General features: G+C 45.2%; 1 protein-coding gene across 1 annotated transcript in view; it reads right to left on the reverse strand.

Annotated features, from left to right (window-relative positions):
* Positions 1 to 23739, reverse strand: part of JAK3 (Janus kinase 3) — a 475730-nt gene that overhangs the window by 208611 nt on the left and 243380 nt on the right. The window contains exons 17-18 of the mRNA XM_069767767.1: positions 15404 to 15554; positions 15181 to 15314 (exon numbers count right to left, since the gene is read on the reverse strand). Of these exons, the coding sequence (XP_069623868.1) occupies positions 15181 to 15314; positions 15404 to 15554 (285 nt within the window). The remainder of the gene's footprint in view (positions 1 to 15180; positions 15315 to 15403; positions 15555 to 23739) is intronic.

Genomic DNA, 23739 nt, shown 5'->3' on the forward strand with positions numbered 1-23739 from the left:
GAACCCAGAATTGCAGAAAAACGGTGAAACCAAGGTAGCCGAGCTGGCCCGATTATTAAAAGCGAACTCAGCCAACGGCAAAAAGGACACCCAATCATCCTAATCAGCAGAAACAAAACATCTCAGATATGTTTCCAAGGTCTTATTGGTTCGTTCAGTCTGGCCATTTGTCTGAGGATGGAAAGCCGAGGAAAAAGACAAATCAATGCCCATCCTAGCACAAAAGGCTCGCCAAAACCTCGAAACAAACTGGGAACCTCAGTCAGAAACTATGTTCTCTGGAATGCCATGTAAACGAACCACATGCTGGAAGAACAATGGCACCAAATCAGAGGAGGAAGGTAATTTAGACAAGGGTACCAAATGGATCATCTTAGAGAAGCGATCACAAACTACCCAAATGACCGACATTTTTTGAGAGACGGGGAGATCCGAAATAAAATCCATAGAGATATGTGTCCAAGGCCTCTTCGGGATCGGCAAGGGCAAAAGCAACCCACTGGCACGAGAACAGCAGGGCTTAGCCCGAGCACAAATCCCACAGGACTGCACAAAAGAACGCACATCCCGCGACAGAGACGGCCACCAAAAGGATCTAGCCACCAAATCTCTGGTACCAAAGATTCCAGGATGACCAGCCAACACCGAACAATGAACCTCAGAGATAACTTTATTCGTCCACCTATCAGGGACAAACAGTTTTTCTGCTGGGCAACGATCAGGTTTATTAGCCTAAAATTTTTGCAGCACCCGCCGCAAATCAGGGGAGATGGCAGACACAATTACTCCCTCTTTGAGAATACCCGCCGGCTCAGGCAAACCCGGAGAGTCGGGCACAAAACTCCTAGACAGGGCATCCGCCTTCACATTTTTAGAGCCCGGAATGTACGAAACCACAAAGTCAAAACGGGAGAAAAACAGCGGCCAATGAGCCTGTCTAGGATTCAACCGTTTGGCAGACTCGAGATAAGTCAAGTTCTTGTAATCAGTCAAGACCACCACGCGATGCTTAGCTCCTTCAAGCCAATGACGCCACTCCTCGAATGCCCACTTCATGGCCAGCAGCTCTCGATTGCCAACATCATAATTTCGCTCAGCAGGCGAAAACTTCCTGGAAAAGAAGGCACATGGTTTCATCACCGAGCCATCAGCACCTCTTTGCGACAAAACAGCCCCCGCTCCAATCTCAGAAGCATCAACCTCAACCTGGAACGGAAGCGAAACATCTGGTTGACACAACACAGGGGCAGAAGAAAAACGACGCTTTAACTCTTGAAAAGCTTCCACAGCAGCAGAAGACCAATTGACCACATCAGCACCCTTCTTGGTCAAATCGGTCAATGGTTTAGCAATACTAGAAAAATTACAGATGAAGCGACGATAAAAATTAGCAAAACCAAGGAACTTTTGCAGACTCTTCAGAGATGTCGGCTGAGTCCAATCATAAATGGCCTGGACCTTAACAGGGTCCATCTCGATGGTAGAAGGGGAAAAAATGAACCCCAAAAATGAAACCTTCTGAACACCAAAGAGACACTTTGATCCCTTCACAAACAAAGAATTAGCACGCAGGACCTGGAACACCATTCTGACCTGCTTCACATGAGACTCCCAATCATCCGAGAAGACCAAAATATCCTCCAAGTATACAATCAGGAATTTATCCAGGTACTCTCGGAAGATGTCATGCATACAGGATTGAAATACTGATGGAGCATTGGCAAGTCCGAATGGCATAACTACGAACTCAATATGGCCCTCGGGCGTATTAAATGCAGTTTTCCATTCATCGCCCCGTTTAATACGCACAAGATTATATGCACCACGAAGATCTATCTTGGTGAACCAACTAGCCCCCTTAATCCGAGCAAACAAATCAGATAGCAGCGGCAAGAGGTACTGAAATTTGACCGTGATTTTATTTAGAAGGCGGTAATCAATACAAGGTCTCAGTGAACCATCCTTCTTGGCCACAAAAAAGAACCCTGCTCCCAATGGCGATGACAACGGCCGAATATGACCCTTCTCCAAGGATTCTTTTACGTAACTCCGCATAGCGGCGTGCTCAGGTACAGATAAATTAAACAGTCGACCCTTATGAAACTTACTACCAGGAATCAACTCGATAGCACAATCACAATCCCTATGCGGAGGTAGGGCATTGGACTTGGGCTCATCGAATACATCCCGGTAATCAGACAAGAACTCTGGGACCTCAGAAGGGGTGGATGATGAGATAGACAGAAATGGAACATCACCATGTACCCCCTGACAACCCCAGCTGGACACAGACATAGATTTCCAATCTAATACTGGGTTATGGACTTGTAGCCATGGCAACCCCAACACGACCACATCATGCAGATTTTGCCACACCAGAAAGCGAATATCCTCCTGGTGCGCAGGAGCCATGCACATGGTCAGCTGGGTCCAATACTGAGGCTTATCCTTGGCCAAAGGCGTAGCATCAATTCCTCTCAAAGGAATAAGACACTGCAAGGGCTCCAAGACACACCCACAGCGCCTAGCAAACTCTAAGTCCATCAAATTCAGGGCAGCGCCTGAATCCACAAATGCCATGACAGAATAGGAAGACAAAGAGCAGATCAAAGTAACGGACAAAAGAAATTTCTACTGTACCATACCAATGGTGGCAGACTTAGCGAACCGCTTAGTGCGCTTAGGACAATCGGAGATAGCATGAGTGGAATCACCACAGTAGAAACACAGCCCATTCTGACGTCTGTGTTTTTGCCTTTCAGCTCTGGTCAAAGTCCTATCGCACTGCATAGGCTCAGGTTTATGCTCAGATAATACCGCCAAATGGTGCACAGATTTACGCTCACGCAAGCGTCGACCGATCTGAATGGCCAAAGACATAGACTCATTCAGACCAGCAGGCATAGGAAATCCCACCATGACATCCTTAAGGGCTTCAGAGAGACCCTTTCTGAAGATTGCTGCCAAAGCACATTCATTCCATTGAGTGAGCACAGACCACTTTCTAAACTTCTGACAATAAATCTCTATCTCATCCTGACCCTGACACAGATCCAGCAAATTTTTCTCTGCCTGATCCACTGAATTAGGTTCATCGTACAGTAATCCGAGCGCCAGAAAAAACGCATCAATATTACATAATGCAGGATCTCCTGGCGCAAGGGAAAATGCCCAGTCTTGAGGGTCGCCACGTAATAAAGAAATAATAATCTTAACTTGTTGAACTGGGTCACCAGAGGAGCGAGGTTTCAACGCCAGAAACAGTTTGCAATTATTTTTGAAACTCAGAAATTTAGCTCTATCTCCAAAAAACAAATCAGGAATAGGAATTCTTGGTTCTAACATAGAATTCTGAACCACAAAGTCTTGAATATTTTGTACTCTTGCAGTGAGAAGATCCACACATGAAGACAGACCTTTAATGTCCATCACCACACCTGTGTCCTGAACCACCCAAATGTCTAGGGGAAAAAAAAGGCAAAACACAGTGCAAAGAAAAAAAAATGGTCTCAGAACTTCTTTTTTCCCTCTATTGAGAAGCATAGTACTTTGGGCCTCCAGTACTGTTATGAATAGGTAATTCAGAACCACAATGGACCTTGAAGTTCAGAGCACACAAGTGACCTGACAAAAAACCACAAAACATAGGACGAGCTCTGAGACGTGGAAACTCTGCTGACCACAATCCCTAAACCTATCAAACCACACTAGAGGTAGCTGTGGATTGCGCCTAACGCTCCCTATGCCACTCGGCACAGCCTGAGAAACTAGCTAGTCCTGAAGATAGAAAAATAAGCCTACCTTGCCTCAGAGAAATTCCCCAAAGGAAAAGGCAGCCCCCCACATATAATGACTGTGAGTAAGATGAAAATACAAACACAGAGATGAAATAGATTTAGCAAAGTGAGGCCCGACTTACTGAATAGACCGAGGATAGGAAAGATAGCTTTGCGGTCAACACAAAAACCTACAAACAACCACGCAGAGGGGCAAAAAGACCCTCCGCACCGACTAACGGTACGGAGGTGCTCCCTCTGCATCTCAGAGTTTCCAGCAAGCAAGCAGAACAAAAAAAAACAAGCTGGACAGAAAATATAGCAACAAAAGTAACACAAGCAGAACTTAGCTGATGCTGAGCAGACAGGCCAAAGGAACGATCCAGGAGGAAGCAAGACCAATACTAGAACATTGACTGGAGGCCAGGATCAAAGCACTAGGTGGAGTTAAATAGAGCAGCACCTAACGACTTAACCTCATCACCTGAGGAAGGAAACTCAGAAGCCGCAGTACCACTCGTGACCACAGGAGGGAGCTTGATCACAGAATTCACAACAAATTCCCCCATAATAATGACTTCTCCTTGAGCCGCAGCTTCATCTATTTGCTTTCTGAGGATATTCTCCATTGCTTCCATTATTTTTGGAGACTTATAACAAACCCCTATTAGTAATTTATTAATTTTTCCCCCTCCCCTTATCTCCACCCACAGGGACTCTATATTTTCATTAGATTCACCTATATTATCACGCAGGATGGGTTTTAAGGATGATTTTACATATAGACACACACCTCCCCCTCGCATATCCGTTTGGTCATTTCTGAACAGACTATAGACCTGCAAGTTAACAGCCCAGTCATGGCTCTCATCCAGCCACGTTTCAGATATCCCCACCATGTCATAATTATGCTCCAACACCATTAATTCTAATTTGTCCATTTTGTTGGCAAGGCTTCTGGCATTAGTATACATACATTTTATGTATCTCTCTGCACCTCTATTCTTTCTTAAATTATTAATTGATCTAACCCCACCCCCCATGCTACCGCCACCCCCAACTTCCTTATTTGTGCCCAGGTCTCTATCTGCACTATCTTCCCCTACTATAAAATGAATACCCACCCCCCAATCCCTAGTTTAAACACTCCTCCAACCTTCTAGCCTTTTTCTCCCCCAGCACAGCTGCACCTTCCCCATTGAGGTGCTGCCCGTCCCTAGCATAGAACCTGTGGCCAACTGAGAAGTCGGCCCAGTTCTGCAGGAACCCAAACCCCTCCTTCCTACACCAATTCTTGAGCCACTTATTAACCTCCCTAATCTCCCGTTGCCTCTCTGGCGTGGCACGTGGTACAGGCAGTATTTCGGAAAATACCACGTTGGAGTTCCTTGCTTTCAGCTTGCAGCCTAATTCCCTGAAATCGTTTTTAAGGACCTTCCACCTACCTCTAACTTTGTCATTTGTGCCAATGTGCACCATGACCGCTGGGTCCTCACCAGCCCCTCCCAGTAATCTGTCCACCCGATCAGTGATGTGTTGGACTCGAGCACCAGGTAGGCAGCACACTGTTCGACAATCCCTGTCTTTGTGACAGATTGCCCTATCTGTTCCCCTAATAATTGAGTCGGCCACTACCAGCACCTGTCTGGCCTGCCCTCCTCTCCTATTTCCCTCCTTACTGGAGCAGATACTCCTCCGGCTTTCAGAGGACATGCCTGGCTGCCTGCAGCAGTACTACCCCTGTACTGGCACCCCCTCATCTGCCAACTTAGCAAACTTATTGGGGTGTGCCAGATCAGGAATCGCCTCCCTGGCACTTTTCCCTCTCCCCGGTCTTCTAAGGTAACGTTCACACTAGCGTTGTGCGCCGCTGCGTCGGCGACGCAACGCACAACGCACGCAAAAACGCAGCAAAACGCACGCAAAAACGCTGCGTTTTGCGACGCATGCGTCGTTTTTTGCCGAAAATCGGACGCAAGAAAAATGCAATTTGATGCGTTTTCTTGGTCCGACGCTTGCGGCAAAAAAGACGCAACAAACAAAAACGTATGCGTCCCCCATGTTAAATATAGGGGCGCATGACGCGTGCGTCGCCGCTGCGTCGCCCGACGCTAACCCGACGCAAACTAGCATAACGCTAGTGTGAACGTAGCCTAACTGTCACCCAGCTTGCTGCTTCACTGTCCTGCAGCTCCATCCTACCATCCCCCCTCATCTATCCCATTGAACGTCTGCTCAGTGAGCAGAAGACTCCATTCCATATTGTCAATGGATCTCAGTGTTGCCAGGAGCACATTTAGATTCAGAATCTGGTTTTCCAAATGCACAATGTGCTCACATCTCGCACAGCAGTATGCACCCTCGACCGGCTGATCAAGGATTGCATACATGTGGCAAGATGTGCACTGGATGGCATTAACAATAGTGGAGCACATTTCCTAATGGGGATTGCACCAGACAGAAAAGTTTAAATAAAAAATAAATGCAAAGTATCAATAAAACACAGACAGCAATTCAGTAATTCCTCCCTTGGAAACTCCCTGAATCCAAAGTCACTGAATCACAAGTCACACTTACCGCCGTCCACACTTACGCTCTGGTCACACTCAGCTTGCTCACACTCGCTAAGCTGAAGATTTAAAGAATTTTTTTTTCTCTTTCCCCTCAGCAGCAATCCACCTTGCTGTTCAATGCACTTCCAAAAAGGTGTTCTATTTAGGGTGAATGGGGTGCTGTCTCATACTATAGAATTGCATAGAGGAACCAGGCAGGGGTGCCTGCTCTCTCCACTTTTGTTTGTCTTGGCTGCGAAAATATGACAGTCTACCGAGGTCTTGGGACTTAAATACGGCTCGGTAGAGGAAAAAATAGCGCTCTATGCAGACGATATCTTGTTATTCTTAAGTGATTCACAGGCTTCTTTGAAAAGTGCTATAGAGCTTATTGAGGGTTTTGGTTCTCTGTCAGGGTTGACGATTAACTGGGGTAAATCAAACTTGTTTAATATAGATGGAACGGTTGATGAACTGAATAGTGAGGTAGAAGGGAGCAGACTTAAAATAGTGGAACAATTGAAGTACCTGGGGATATGGATATCATTGCCGATCAAACATTATCTGCTTAAAAATTTAATCCTCATTTTGGGACCCTTAAGTTAAAGGCTGGTGCATGGAATAAACTGCACCTATCGGTGGTGGGTCGAGTTAATCTTATTAAAATGATTTTAATGTCCAAAATACTATATGTCCTACACAGCACGCCTATATGGATACCTCAGGGGAAATGTAAACAAAATAACTCATTATTTAGAAACTTGATCTGAGGGAAACAGCATCCCCGTATTAGGCTGGAGACTCTCCAGCGTCCCAAGGATGATGGGGGATTGGCTCTGACCAATCCTGGAATATATTTTCTTGCGGCCCAGTGTCAACATTTAAGGGGCTGGGAATAGGAGGTGACCTCCAATGCGATACAACTTATACTGGGAAAATTGATGAATAGATGTCCTGTGGTTCAATGTTTAGAGGATGGGTCCCTGAGGAAGCTGGGGAAAACATATGTTCCTGATACATAAATTGTGGGGGAGGATTGGGGCTGGTTCCACGGCACTTCCATACACAGGTTATAATGGGGGAGATGCCCTTACTTGGTTATCTATCCCTGCCATGATCTGATTCCATGATGTGGATATTTCTGGGTTTGCTGTCCTTTTCTTACTTATAATATGTGACAATATAATTTTATGATTATGTGGATATTTCCCAGTTTGTTGTATAAACGACTCTGATTTCTTGATTTTTGTCAGTGGATCAATATGCATTATCTGCACTGTTATATATCATACCATCATTGATTATGTATATTGTTTTTATGGCTCTTACCCCATGCCTGATATGTTATTTATGGATTTGAGTAGTGGGAATTTATTGACACCGTGCGCCACTTTTTTCATCGCCTTATCTTATTATATGTGAGTTATTACTTGTAGAAACTTATTAGAAATTTTAGAAACTAGACCCCTCAGGGAATTTATCTAGATGTGAGGTGAGAACACAACTATTTTTAACCCCAAATTTATTATTTTCTTAAGTGTAGGAGAAAATGGATCCTAAAATTTGTTGTGCAATTTCTCCTGAGTATACCAATATGTAGGTGAAAACTACTGCTTCAGAGCAAGGCAGGGCTTAGAAAGGATGAAGTGACATTTTGGAACGTAGATTTTGATGGAATGATCTGCAGGTGTCTTGTTGTGCTTGGAGTACCCCAGATGATAAATCACATTTTCCCCACAAAAAAATGTTTTTTTAGCCACAATTTGTTCATTTTCACAAGGAAACAGGAAAAAATATAACCCAAAATGTGTTGTGCACTTTCTCCTGAGTACACTGATACCCCATATATGGTTGAAAACAAACTACTTTTGAGGCACACTGCAAAGCTCAGAAGGGAGGAAGCGCCATATTAGAGTTCAGATATTGCTGGACTGGTTTGAGAGTGCCATGTCACATTGGTAGAGCAACTGAGGTGCGAAAACAGCAGAACGCCCATAAGTGGCCTAATTTTATGAACTACACCTCTCAATGAATTAATTTAGGGGTGCAGTGATCATATTGACACCACAGGCCTTTCACAGAATTTTATACCATTCGGCAGTGAAGAAAAAATAATTACATTTTCACCAACAAAATGTTGTTTTTGCCCCAGATTTTACATTTTCACACTGGCAAATGGGTAAGAATAGCATCAAAATTTGCCCCATAATTTCTGCTGAATGTAGAAATACCCCATATGTGGCTGTACAGTACTGCTAAGCCATACAAAGAAATTCAGGAGGGACGGAGTGCTATTTGCCTCTAGGAGCGCAGATTTTGCTGGAATAGTTTGTGGACTTCATATGCAGAGCTCATAGGTGCTAGAAGAGCAGAATCCCCCCTCAATTTACCCCATTTTGGAAATTATAACCCTTTTGGAGTTTATCTACAGGTATTTTTTATTTTGACTCCATGGGTGTTTTCCAGAAACAAGCAGTAGTGAATGTTGCTGAGTGAAAATTGCAAACTGCAGTGCCCAGTACGTTATAGTGACAAGTACGTTGTAGTGCCCAGTATGGTTTTCTGCCCAGCTCATGATGCTGGAGACATGCACCCATAAATTAGGCAGACTTTCATCGCTATAGAAATGCCAAACATGTTTGAAACATTGTGGGGCATTTGGATTTGGGAGCGCTGTATATTCTGAATTTCTTTTGCAGTGGAGGAGCTATAGTGCTTTTGCAGAGCTTTTGTACTACCAGTAACGTGGAAGCACACTATTTCCATTGATAGGTGATGGACCTGAGTGGGGACTTGCTTTTTTTGTGAAATGAGTTGAAGCTTCTGTTGGAAACATTTTACATAACATTTGGGATCACATTTATCCAGGGCTCTACGCTGAGCACTTACATCTGGGTTTACATCTAAATCTCCAAGTGACTTGATTTTGATGAAACCCCTGAGAGAATCATTTACTATAATGAGGCAGCAGAGTTACTCTGGACTCCATCTGGTCTCAGTTCAGCAGTGTCCTTTTTCAGAAGTGTACAAAACTGTAAAGGACCACGCTGTTATGCACGCCTAAAAATAATAGTCACTGCCGAATCACAGGTCATACTGCATCTACAGTGCCTCCATCTGCCTCAGTATAGGGAATATTCCACCAGGGGTTTCATCTGAATCATGTATTTCAGAGATTTTAAAGAAAACCTCATGGTCAAGTGCTTACTGCGAGCCTTAGGGTACTTTCACACTTGCGTCGGTACGGGGCCGTCGCCATGTGTCAGCCCGACGTACCGACGCACGTTGTGAAAAGAAATGCACAACGGGGGCAGCGGATGCAGTTTTTCAACGCATCCACTGCCCCATTGTAATGTCCGGGGAGGAGGGGGCGGAGTTTAGGCCACGCATGCGCGGTCGAAAGAGGCGGACGCGACGCACAAAAAAGTCACATGGAACTTTTTTTGTGCCGATGGTCCGCCAAAACACGACGCATACGTCGCAATGCATCGCTAATGCAAGTCTATGGAGAAAAAACGCATCCTGTGGTCAAATTTGCAGGATGCGTTTTTTCTCCAAAACGATGCATTGCGACGTACGTCACACGACGCTAGTGTGAAAGTACCCTTACTGCGATCTTTGGGAGGCAGAAGGAAAAAAAATAAACAGCAGGTGAAGAATTGATTCTATATATATTTTATGCCGTTCCTCGTGTGATATAAGCGATTAGATGACTTTATTCTTCTGGTCGGTGCGATTACAGCAATACCAGTTTGGCTGCTGTCACACATCACACACTAAAAAACGCTTTCTATTGCAAAAACTAGTTTTTGCATTCCAATATTTAGATAGCTATACTTTTTCCATATTTCTGCCGACTGAGTCATGTGAGGGCTTGCTTTTGCTGGACAAGTTGATGTTTTTATTGATACCATTTTCAAGGTAAATGACTTTTTTGATTGATTTCAATTCCGATTTTTGGAAGGCAGAATTTACAAAAACCAGCATTCAGGAATTGTTTTTTTTTTTCTTTTTTTGTCCTTCTCTGTGTACTAAATATGATAAGGCAGCTTTATTCTTCGGCTCAGTATGATTACAGCAATACCACATTTATATATTTTTTTATGTTTTGGCGCTTTTATGCAATTAAAACTAGGGTTGAGCGACCTTTACTTTTATAGGATCGGGTCGGGTTTCACGAAACCCGACTTTTTCAAAAGTCGGGTCGAGTGAAATCGGCCGATCCTATAAAAAAGTCGGGGTCGGGGTCGGCCGAAACTCGAAACCCAATGCAGTGCATTGGGTTTCCATGGTTCCCAGGGTCTGAAGGAGCGGAAACTCTCCTTCAGGCCCTGCGATCCATATTTTAATGTAAAATAAAGAATTAAAATTAAAAATATCGCAATACTTACCCTCTGACGCGCCCTGGTACTAACCGGGAACCTTCCTTCCTTAGAATCAGCCTTCCAGGACCTTGCGGTGACGTCGCGGCTTGTGGTTGGCCGCGCGGCCGCCCATGTGACCGCTCGCGCGACCAATCACAAGCCGCGACGTCACCGAAGGTCCTGGAAGGGCTGATTCTTAGGAAGGAAGGCTGCCGGAAAGAAGCAGGGCGCGTCCGAGGGTGAGTATATTCCTATTAGGTATACACTCACCCTCGGACGCGCCCTGCTTCTTTCCGGCAGCCTTCCTTCCTAAGAATCAGCCCTTCCAGGACCTTCGGTGACGTCGCGGCTTGTGATTGGTCGCGCGAGCGGTCACATGGGCGGCCGCGCGGCCAATCACAAGCCGCGACGTCACCGCGACGTCACCGCAAGGTCCTGGAAGGCTGATTCTAAGGAAGGAAGGTTCGCGGTTAGTACCAGGGCGCGTCAGAGGGTAAGTATTGCAATATTTTTTGTTTTAATTCTTTATTTTACACTTAAATCTGAATTCCGATACCAATTCCCGATATCTTAAACATATCGGGAATCGGTATCGGAATTCCGATTCTAGATTCAAAAGATCGCCGACTTCATGGCCGACCCCACACAGGGGTCGGGTCGGGTTTCATGAAACCCGACCTTGCCAAAAGTCGGCGACTTTTGAAAAATTTCGACCCGTTTCGCTCAACCCTAATTAAAACTATTTTATAGACAAAAATCATTTCTTTTTCATCGCTTTATTCTGAGAGCTATAACTTATTTATTCTTCTGCTGATGGAGTTTTTTGCGGGACAAGATGATGTTTTCAGATATATGATTCATTTAAATTCTTTTTCATGGCATTTTATTCCAAATTTTCTTCAGCGGTATGATGGTAAAGCATAGTTTTTGGCTTTGTATTTTTATCTATTTTTTAACGGTGTTCACTGAAGGGGTTAACGAGAGGAAGAGATTAATAGGGCAGGTCCTTCCGGATGGGGCAATCCCAAATATATGTGTACTATTTTTGTTTATTTTTGTTTTTACATAAATTAGTGTATTTGTTGGAATAATATTTTTATTTTTTATTTTTTTTCTGCTCTTTATTTTGTGATTTTTAAAAAAAAAAAAATTTTACAATATGTATTACATTTTTTTTTTTACACTGGGACATCAACTGTATACTGAACGATTGCTGATCTAATGCTCTGCAATGCTTCTGCATCTTCCAAATCCTCCTTAAATACTCATACTGGTACTAACTGTACTGGTTCTGGTGATGTATTCATGTGCCCCTTTAAAAAATTTTGCGGCCCTTGGGATTGGTTCAGTATGGCAGTGTAGCCCTTGGACACCCCTGGTCTAGCATGTATTCTTCCTAGAAGTATTATGTAGTCACTATGTAGTGTTAATGATTGTAGTTGTGGTTGTAGTGTGGTAGTATTTTTTTAGCCTAGTATAATGGTAATAGCTATAATGTTGTATAGTGGATTTCTTCAGAAAAGTATGTAGATAAGGCGAGAAAAAAATCGCATAGCACTCGGACCAGTGTTAATCTACTGGGCAGCTCACATCACCGTATTTTTTCTCAGGCATGCTGCAATTTTACACGTATCACGTCCAAGACTCGTCAATGCAAGCCTTTGGGTGTGAGAAAAAATCTCGTATTACCCCTTTCACAGGCTATAAACATCTGCCCCTAGTCGCTGGCTTTCCCTCTGCTGGTTTTGAAAATTGCCGTTTTTTTCCGTAAAATGATATTTTGTTAATTAAATACATTTCCAGTAATTTGCTCACACACTGTACTAATTGTATTTGTCATTGACATCTATATATCTACCTATTCTATATGTATTTACTAATGATGAGCGAATAGCATTGTTGCTCGGGTGAGCTCCGAGTATTCGTTATGCTCAGAGGTTTAGTTTTCGTTGCCTTAGCTGCATGATTTACGGCTGCTAAACAGTGATATTACTGTTCACCGCACATGAATTACCGGCTTTTCTTCTATCTTTCTGTGCACTATATGTATATACAGTACAGTATATATATTCTATGTATATATCTATTCTAGTATAACCTGTCAGTGTGATATTACTGTATCCTGCACATGAATTACCGGGTTTTCAAAGGACACCGGTGCGTAAAAAACGAACAGCACTCGCATGGTGCGATTGCTGTGCGTTTTTTTTGTCGCATCCATTAACCTGCATTGGCGAGTCTCGTCCGAGATACACAGCAAATCGCAGCATGCTGCAATTTTTTTTCTCAGTCCGATTTCAGCTGAGCAAAAAATCACAGATGAGATGTAACCCATAGAATAACATTGGTCAGAGTGCAATCCGATTTGTTATAGGATTGCATTCGTCCGTATTTCTCGCAAACGGCTGAGCCCTAAAAAGCTTCGATATGGGCAGGTCATACACAGGTCAACATCTGACATCTGCTACATATGTAAACTAAGTGAAACCTTCATGGAATCAGGGTATCTATCCTTATTTGATGCTGCTATCAAGATGCTAGCAACACCAGCCCAGTCTTTGACCAAGATGGATTTAAACACGATCTGTTACCAGGTAAAAAATGAACAGTTTCTGCTATTATTTTATTCTTGCTGCTCTCCTGAGGTTTCAGGTTTTTGTTATTTTTTATTTTAAAAAAACCTTCCAGTCGGTTCCAGAGATTTGAGGCCCTATTTAGTGCTAATTTTTATGTTTTTAGCCAAGGGGGTGTTGTGCATATGATTCTCTTGGGTCCTTGCTAGTGTTGAGCGATACCGTCCGATATTTGAAAGTATCGGTATCGGATAGTATCGGCCGATACCCGAAAAGTATTGGATATCGCCGATACCGATATCCGATACCAATACAAGTCAATGGGACACCAAGTATCGGAAGGTATTCTGATGGTTCCCAGGGTCTGAAGGAGAGGAAACTCTCCTTCAGGCCCTGGGATCCATATTAATGTGTAAAATAAAGAATTAAAATAAAAAATATTGATATATTCACCTCTCCGGCGGCCCCTGGACATCACACGGGTAACCGGCAGGCTTCTTTGTTTAAAATGAGCGCGTTTAGGACCTGCGGAATGACGTAGCGGCTTCTGATTGGTCGCGTGCCGCCCATGTGACCGCCATGCGACCAATCAGAAGCTGCGACGTCATTCCTCAGGTCCTAAATTCCTAGAATGAGGAGTTTAGTGCCTGAGAATGATGTCGCGGCTTCTGATTGGTCGCGTCGCGGGTACATGGGCGGCACGCGACCAATCAGAAGCCGCGACGTCATTCCTCAGGTCCTAAACGCGCTCATTCTAGGAATTTAGGGCCTGAGGAATGACGTCGCGGCTTCTGATTGGTCGCGTGGCGGTCACATGGGCGGCACGCGACCAATCAGAAGCCGCGACGTCATTCCGCAGGTCCTAAACGCGCTCATTTTAAACAAAGAAGCCTGCCGGTTACCCGCGTGATGTCCAGGGGCCGCCGGAGAGGTGAATATATCAATATTTTTTATTTTAATTCTTTATTTTACACCTCACTATGGATCCGATACCGATACCCGATACCACAAAAGTATCGGATCTCGGTATCGGAATTCCGATACCGCAAGTATCGGCCGATACCCGATTCTTGCGGTATCGGAATGCTCAACACTAGTCCTTGCCCCTTTAGTAAAGACTAGTGATGAGCGCATATACTCGTTACTCGAGATTTCTCGAGCATACTCGGGGGTCCTCCGAGTATTTTTTAGTGCTCGGAGATTTAGTTTTCTTTGCCGCAGCTGAATGATTTACATCTGTTAGCCAGCATAAGTACATGTGGGGGTTGCCTGGTTGCTAGGGAATCCCCACATGTACTTAGGCTGGCTAACAGATGTAAATCATTCAGCTGCAGCAAGAAAAACTAAATCTCCGAGCACTAAAAAATACTCGGAGGACCCCCGAGCATGCTTGAGAAATCTCGAGTAACGAGTATAATTGCTCATCACTAGTAAAGACCATCAAAATTACCACAAATTAAAAGGCTCATATCTCTGGAACCATATTTTAGATTTAAAAAGAAACAAACAATACTGAAGGGATCAGCAGGAAGAAAGTAGAAGCAAAAACTGGCCACTTTTCACCTACTGACAGGTCCTCTTCAAGGTTTTTTATTCGGCATAAATAGTAAGTTCAGGAGGTGTGGGACTGAGTGACTTATGACGATGATTCACCCATAAGATAAGTTTCTTACATTCACTTATACCATTGATTTATGGAAAGTATACTGAAACAATAGTGACCATCGTACGTGGACATTATATTATTACATCAAAGCTCAGTGTGTCATTTGCCATATATCATATTCTAGTTATTATTCTTACAAGAGGTCATTGCTCTCCCTAGGGCACAGAGTGAATACAACCCTTCTAATGTGTAACCGGTGGCTGAGTACCTAGCAATATTAGAAAGAACATATCACTGATTGCTCCGTACCTTGCCAATAACAGATATATATTTAAGATGTCTCTCTTCATAAACACTTGGGTCCTGGTATTCCCAGACACGGTCACCGCCTCTGAATCCATCTTTTATTTGCTGCCCTTTAGAATCCACTAATAGTTCATAATCTGCAACAGATAGCAACAGGGCTGTCATAAATTATAGATCTTCAGCCAGAAATACTTGAAGGGTTTTTTTTTAGCTCCTTCCTCCTTACCAGATGCAATGAGATTATTGAGCTCACGAATGATAGAACGAAAGGGTAGTCTCAAGGCCGGGTTATAAGACATGCACTGCTGCTCTAAACTCGCCAGTTCAATCCAGTGTGGAGCTGGAAGTTGCATTTCGTCTTTATAAAACTGCAATTTCTAAATAATTAAGTGATATAGGTTATAAGTCAGTGAAAACATTCAGGTTCATCACATCAGTAAAGACATCAAAACTGTAATGATATTTTGGTAGTGACCCAGACCGGGTAAACTATTTGACCATTAAATGATGATCGTAAAGCTGTGGTGCAGGTAGTGTGAGTGGGAGGGAATTCACAATTGGCAGATTTGTTGCATTTGAATGGCATTTGCAGGGAGCAGCCACATTTTTGTAATTGGAATGGATTTCAAATTGCAGACATTTCAGCAACATTTCTCCCACATGCAAAGTTTCCCTATCTGTTAAAAGGGTTGTCTGGCCTTAGGTTACAAGCCTGTAGTCACTCTATGTGTGTGCAGACTTGTATATCCTCACAGAGTGCACACTGTGCACTGTCAGGATTCCCTACTGCCGGTAGCAGAAAATCATGTGACTTCAAACATGCGATTTGCATACTTTAGGCCAAATTTAGACTACATATATCCAGCCTTGTTCAATATATTTTATTTGGCATGTAACTGCATGCATGCAATCACATACTTGCGGTCATGGAACCTGCCGCTCCATCACCGGAGAATCCTGACAGTGCACAGTGTGCACACTGGGCAGATTCACATGTCTGCAGTCACAAAGAGTGACTGCAGGCTTGTACCTTAATGCCAGACACTCTCTTTAAGCATTTACAGTGGAGCATTAGACAGAAAACAGGGAGTGAACACTATAATGGAAATTTACAACACAAAATGCTCCAAAATTCTGTAAGAAAACAACTAGGTAAATGTTGTGCATCGGATTCATTACACTCACAAGATATTTCTGAAAAATGTCTAGAAAAGGGTCTGTGCCTAAGAGGAGTACATTAACTAAGTGTTGGTGTAAGGTGTCTATCATGTCTTGCTAGTGGGGCCAAATAAATCATACAGCACATGTGTCGTGATAAACGTGGGGCATCATCTGCCTTCCTTGGTTTTACCTTGTCTGTGTAAGGGGGTACGGAAGCTATTTCATGCCCACACTCCTTGCCCATGTCCCTGAAAAGTTGTTATATCTGATATGGGTTAGTTTGGAATGCTATGTGTATTTGAAGTGTTCTATAATGCTGTCATACTGTGTAATGCCATGTATAAGTGTTAATGTGTCAAGTAGATATAGGAAAAGTATAGGATCTAGCCCACTAGGGGGGAGTACAATAGAGAAGAGAGGTATAAGTTAGACCAATAGGATTTAGCTACATAGGAGGGGCCAAATGAGAGTAGCTGGGGAGCTTCCTGGAGTTAGACAGAGGGGGCTGGGAGCCCAGACAGGACAGTTGAGTCCCACAACGTTCAAACGTTCAAGGGGAAGAGCCCAGTTGTCCATGGCCTATGGGCTGACAGTCACATGGTGGTGGAGGAATACAGTGCAGCATCAAAATGGTAGCAGCTAATTTTGTGGAACTACCCTAAACATCTGGAGCAAAATAGATAGGAAACTCCTGAATGAGAGGTAGTCTGACCAGTCAAAAGCTGCAGTACCGAAGGTGACAATACAACCATGCGATATTCCTGGAGAAGTGAAGGACAGAATAGGGAACGGAATGTTGATGTTCTGCAAGGAACATTGTGCTGTTTCTGTGACTGAACTGGATGAACTAAGTAAAGTTGTTTTGTTGAAACTGGATTTGGACTCTTCCCATTATTACGTGGTGCTTAAAGGAAAGGAGCCCCATCGGACCAAGATGGACCCTAATGTACAAGTAAGTGGACCATCAAGTGCACCACAGAAGGGACAATGTATTCATGTGATGAAGAGCCAGGGTGTGACAGAGCAGTCACTGTCAGCCACGACTACCCCCCTGGCCTCCTTTTCACTTGGCATAGTATGGAAGGATTCAAAAACCTAGCAATGTGAAGATACCTTTAATGTGACAAAGAAACATGCTCTGAATGTGACAGATACCCTGAATGTAACACATACTCTGAATGTGACAAAGTTGGTGGAAAATGGTGTGGTGACAGCTCCAACTCCACCCCTTGTGGGCGTTCTTACCTGAAAATGGCGCGAATTTCCCTCCGGCAGAGACAGTGGTCCAGGCCTGAGATGCATCCCCTTGTGAGCAGTGCCCGACCATGGTGGGCATGATGGAAGAAAAGAAATCCTCGCCCTTTACAGCAGATTCCTGAATAACGGGTGGAATCCAATGCTGAATGGGCGGAACAGCTGGAAATTGCTCCACCCTGGAACGGGCGTGGGTCCAGAAGAAGACCCTATTTGCAGCTGTGCGACGCCATTGCAATGCACGGCACTGGCAGTGATGGCACACTCCTGTACCCTTTGCCACGGTGGTGTTGGCCGCAATGAATAGAAGTGGCGGCAGACAGAGGAGAAGACCCAACCTAGAACCTGTGGAGAGTGGCTGATGTTATGACCTGGTGGTTAAGAGGCCACACTGAAATGACCTGGTGGCTAAAACGCAACATGGAATGAGCTCTGAGAAGGTGGTATCTCTACTGACCGCAGTCCCTAATCCTAACAACACAACTAGAAATAGCCGTGGGATGTTCCTGACACTCCCTAGACACCTTGTCACAGCCTAAGATATAACTACCCCTAAAGAAGGAAATAGAAAGCTATCTTGCCTCAGAGAAACCCCCAAAAGGAAAGATAGCCCCCCACAAATAATGACTGTGAAAGGAGAGGGAAATGACGAACACAGAAATGAAATTAGAATTCAGCAAAGGGGAGGCCAATACTAAACTAGATAGACAGAGAGCAAAGGAAACTGTGCGGTCAGTATTAAAAACTACAAAATCCACGCAGAGTTTACAAAAATTAACTCCACACCGACTCACGGTGTGGAGGGGCAAATCTGCTTTCCCAGAGCTTCCAGCTAGCCTATATAAGACATAGTGACAAGCTGGACAAAAGAGACAAAATGCAAAGCAATAGAGTCCAAACAAATGGACAAACAAACTAGTAAAACTTATCTTTAGCAGACAAGGACTGGCCATATGAGAAATCCAAGGGAAGAATCAAATCCAACCAAGAACATTGACAGCAGGCATGGACTAAAGCCCAGAGCAGGTTTAAATAACAAACCCAGGCAAGGCGATTAGTGAAGGCAGCTGCTACAGCTACCTAACAGAGCAGCAGTTCCACTCGAAACCACCAGAGGGAGCCCAAGGGCAGAACTCGCAAACACACCATTAGCAACCACAGGAGGGAGCTCCAGAACGGAACTCACAACAGGCCGATGAGTATTGGCCCGCCGGGTGCCCCATTCCTGTGGAGGAGTGGTGCTGTTGGCTGTCAGAACCAGAGAGTCGTCATCGCAAGCTGAAGGGGCCGATGAACCAGAAGGAGAGACTGCCCCAGAGGAACTAGAACTGGAAGTGGAGGAGCCTGAGCCAAAGGGTGCAGCAGCCGTGGAGTAGTCTGATGGTGACAGAGCAATCACGGCCAGGATGATGGAGCGGGATGATGGGCGGATGGTGGTGTCCAAGTCCCAGAGTGTCAGTCCATGTTTGGCGGCGCCCTGTCCCTCGGTCCATCACAATTCCACCAAGAGGCAGAGGGTCCCTTCCCATCCCCTGGGAAGACAGCATGGATCACGGGGGTGATCGAGAGGAAGAAGCAGCAGGAGAAGTATATTTGGGTGGAGCTGTGGCAACCAGGAGGAGGTGCAATGGCCAGACGGTGGACCAGCGGGCTGCTGGTGTACAACAACCCATCTCGCGGGTATGGCTTTATCCGTGAGATGGACAGCAATGATAAGTAGTGTTGAGCGATACCTTCCGATATCCAGAAGTATCGGTATTGGATTGGATCGGCCGATATCCAAAAAATATCGGATATCGCCGATACCGATACCCGATACCATTGCAAGTCAATGGGACACAAATATCGGAACGTAAATAAGCCCTTTCTGTCCTTCTACATCCTGTTCCGGAGGGGGAAAAGTGTGGGCGGACACTGTGCGTGTCTGTGTGTGCGGGCGGGGTCTGTGCGGGCCTGCCAGGGATCTGTACGTGTCTGCTGGGGCTGTATGCAGGCCTGCCGGGGCTGTATGCAGGCCTGCCAGGGCTGTATGCAGGCCTGCTGGGCTGTATGCGGGCTGTCAGGGCTGTATGCGGGCTGCCGGGGCTGTATGCAGACCTGCCGGGGCTCTATGCGGGCTGCCGGGGGTCTGTACGTACCTGTCAGGGCTGTGTACGGGCCTGCCGGGGCTGTGTGCGGGCCTGCCGGGGCTGTATGAGGGCCTGCCAGGGCTGATTGCGGGCTGCCGGTGCTCTATGCGGGCCTGCCGGGGCTGTATGCGGCGTGCCAGGTCTCTGTGCGGCGTGTCGGGTCTCTGTGCGGCGTGCAGGGTTTCTGTGTGGCGTGCCGGGTCTCTGTGCGGCGTGCCGGGGCTCTGTGCGTGTGTGCAGGCATCGTCCGATGGGACTACAAGTCCCATCGGACGATGCCTGCTACACTGACAGTGATTGACACAATAGCCAATGATGGGACAGTAGTAGTCCCATCATCCAGCTAATGTGTTGAATAAAAAAAATAAAAAAAACACACGTACATACTCCATACATACTCCATACATAGTCCATACAGTACATACATAATCCATACATACTCCATACAGTACATACATACATACTACATACATGCTACATACAGTACATACATATAGACATACAGTACATTAAACATAGAGTTCACACTCACCATTACTTGTCACTTTGTTCCCCGAAGCCAGTGTCAACCTGTAAACAAGATTAAAATAACAAACAACCAATATACTCCCTGTCCGCAGAAATCCACGAGAGTCCCACGACGATCTCCCATGGAGAACAGCAGCAACAGCTGTTGCGACCGCTCTTCAGTGGCTCCAGAAACACAATGACGGGAAGAAGGTATCCTTCCACACTGTAATTAAATAGTCCCTAGTCTCACTTATGGCATTGCTGGGTGAGAAATTTTCCCATGCAGCAATTGCCATAAAGTGACACTTTGAACTTTAGTAACCTCAGTGATGCACTGCAGGAGCCATTGTCTCCTGTCAGTGTGTCACTGAAGGTCCTATAGAGCAGTGACATCACCCGATGTCACTGTTCTATAGGGGAGATCGTCGTGGGACACTCGTTATTAATTGGACTACGGAGGACAGGTAGTATACGGTTTATTATTTTATGTTTTTTGCAGGTGCTGAAGTATGGTAAGTATGGTTAAATGAAGAATATTAAAATACTTTTTTCCTAATGTGTGCATGTTTTATTAATCCTTTCTTACTATTGGATTAATAATGGATAGGCGTCTTATTGACACCTCTCCATTATTAACCCTGCTTAATGTCACCTTACAATAGGAAGGTGACATTAACCCCTTATTACCCCATATCCCACCACTACACGGGAGTGGGAAGAGAGGGGCTAAGTGCCGAAATTGGCGCCTCTCACAGATGCGCCATTTCTGGGGCGGCTGCAGACTGGTATTTGTAGCCGGTGGTGGGGCCAATATCCATGGCCCCTCTCTAGGCTATGAATATCAGCCCGCAGCTGTCTGCGTAGCCTTTCTGGCTATAAAATATAGGGGAACTCCATGTAATTTTTTTGGGGGGTCCCCCTATTTTAGTAGCCAGAAAAGGCTACGCAGACAGCTGCGGGCTGATATTCATAGCAGGCTACAAATATTGGCCCCCGGCCATCAGCTTTCCCCCTCTGACGCAGAACATTTTTTTCCAATTTTTTTTTTTAAATTAACCACTATTTAAGGCCTCTTTCACACTTGCATCGGTACGGGTCTGTCGCTATGCGTCGGGCCGACGTACCGACGCACGTTGTGAAATTTGTGCACGACGTGGGCAGCGGATGCAGTTTTTCAACGCATCCGCTGCCCATTCGGAAGTCTGGGGAGGAGGGGGCGGAGTGTCAACCTGTAAAAAAGATTAAAATAACAAACAACCAATATACTCCCTGTCCGCAGAAATCCACAAGTGTCCCACGATGATCTCCCGTGGAGAACAGCACCAAAAACCTGCATCAATAACTGCACCAAAAACTGCATCAAAAACTGCACCAAAAAATCAAAAAATGCATCAAAACCCGATTAAAAAACTGATTTTTTTAATGCTGTTTTTGATGCAGTTTTTGGTGCAGGTTTTTGGTGCAGTTTTGATGCAGTTTTTGGAAATAAATAAATAAATGGAAAATGTGCATGATTTGAATGGAAACATGCATGAAGAAACAGATTCGGAGGCCGGATTCATCATTTCACATCTCTGTTTCATCCGTTTTTTGCTGAATCCGTCGCTGTGCATTTTTTCTCAGGACAGAAAAACCGTTCCTCTGTATGTGTTTTCCATCTGCCGGAAACAGCTTTTTTGATGGATCATGCAAAAAACGGATGAAACGTGTGGCCATCAGGTGCAGTCCGGCGCTAATACAACTCTATGAGAATAAAACGGATCCGACGGAAAATACAGATCCTGCAAATGTGCTTCCAGGATGCGTTTTTTATCCATAGACTTGTATTAGCGACGGATCGCGATGGATGGTCACACGTCGCATCCATCGTGCAACAGATCCATCCTGTTTTGGCGGACTGTCAGTACGAAAAAACGTTCAAGTGAAGGAAAAAAGTATTTTAATATTCTTCATTTAACCATACTTACCATACTTCAGCGCCTGCAAAAAACGTAAAATAATAAACCGTATACTACCTGTCCGCCGTAGTCCAATTAATAACGAGGGTCCCACGACGATCTCCCCTATAGAACAGTGACATCGGGTGATGTCACTGCTCTATAGGACCCTCAGGGACACACTTACAGGAGACAATGGCTCCTGCAGTGCATCACTGAGGTTACTAAAGTTCAAAGTGTCACTTTATGGCAATTGCTGTGTGGGAAAATGTATCACCCAGCAATGCCATAAGTGAGACTAGGGACTATTTTTTTTACAGTGGCGGAGGAATACAGTGCGGAAGGATACCTTCCTCCCATCATTGTTTTCCTGGAGCCCCTAGAGAGCGGTCGCAACAGCTGTTGCTGCTGTTCTCCACGGGAGATCATCGTGGGACACCCGTGGATTTCTGCGGACAGGGAGTATATTGGTTGTTTGTTATTTTAATCTTTTTTACAGGTTGACACTGGCTTCAGCGATCAAAGTGACAAGTAATGGTGAGTATGTACTCTATGTTTAATGTACTGTATGTCTATATGTATGTACTGTATGGAGTATGCATGGAGTATGCATGGAGTATGCATGGAGTATGCATGGAGTATGCATGGAGTGTGTATGGAGTGTGTATGGAGTGTGTATGGAGTATGTATGGAGTATGTATGTGTTTTTTTTTTCATTCAACACATTACCTGGATGATGGGACTACTACTGTCCCACCCATTGGCTAATGTGTCAATCACTGTCAGTGTAGCAGGCATCATCCGATGGGACTTGTAGTCCCATCGGACGATGCCGGCATGCCACACAGAGACCCGGCACGCTGCACAGAGACCCCGCACGCCGCACAGAGACCCCGCACGCCACACAGAGACCAGGCACGCCACACAGAGACCTGGCACGCTGCACAGAGACCCGGCACGCCGCATACAGCCCCGGCAGGCCCGCATAAAGCCCCAGCAGGCTTGCATAGAACCCCGGCAGGCCCGCATACAGCCCCGGCAGGCCCGTACAGACCCCCGGCAGCCCGCATAGAGCCCCGGCAGGCACGCACAGACCCTGCCACGTCATGCACAGACCCCACCCGCACACACACCCACGCAGTCTCCGCCCACGCACCGCCCACACTCCATTATAGTGTATAATTGCACTATAGGAACTTCCGATTCAGGTATCCGATATCGCAAAAGTATCGGAACGCGGTATCGGAATTCCGATACAGCGAATATCGGCCGATACCCGATATTTGCAGTATCGGAATGCTCAACACTAATGATAAGGCATATGTTAATGCCAGCTCAGTGAAATTCCAAATGCCCCCGGGAGAAGGAGACTGGGTCTCATTTATTAAAGAGAATGGACCTTGGGGGTACTTTGCGGTGGCAGTCAGCTTGTGCCTGGAGGGCGACCTGGAACTATATGCGGGTCCGGAACAGGCGCAATCGGCCTCCTGTTTACTGGTCACTGAATAACTAAGTCCTGCCCCTTCCCTGTCACTTGTGGCCAGGGAACATGACACCGGCGGCTGCAGAGC

This window comes from Ranitomeya imitator, chromosome 1 (assembly GCF_032444005.1).
Source record: "Ranitomeya imitator isolate aRanImi1 chromosome 1, aRanImi1.pri, whole genome shotgun sequence".
Lineage (NCBI taxonomy): Eukaryota > Metazoa > Chordata > Amphibia > Anura > Dendrobatidae > Ranitomeya > Ranitomeya imitator.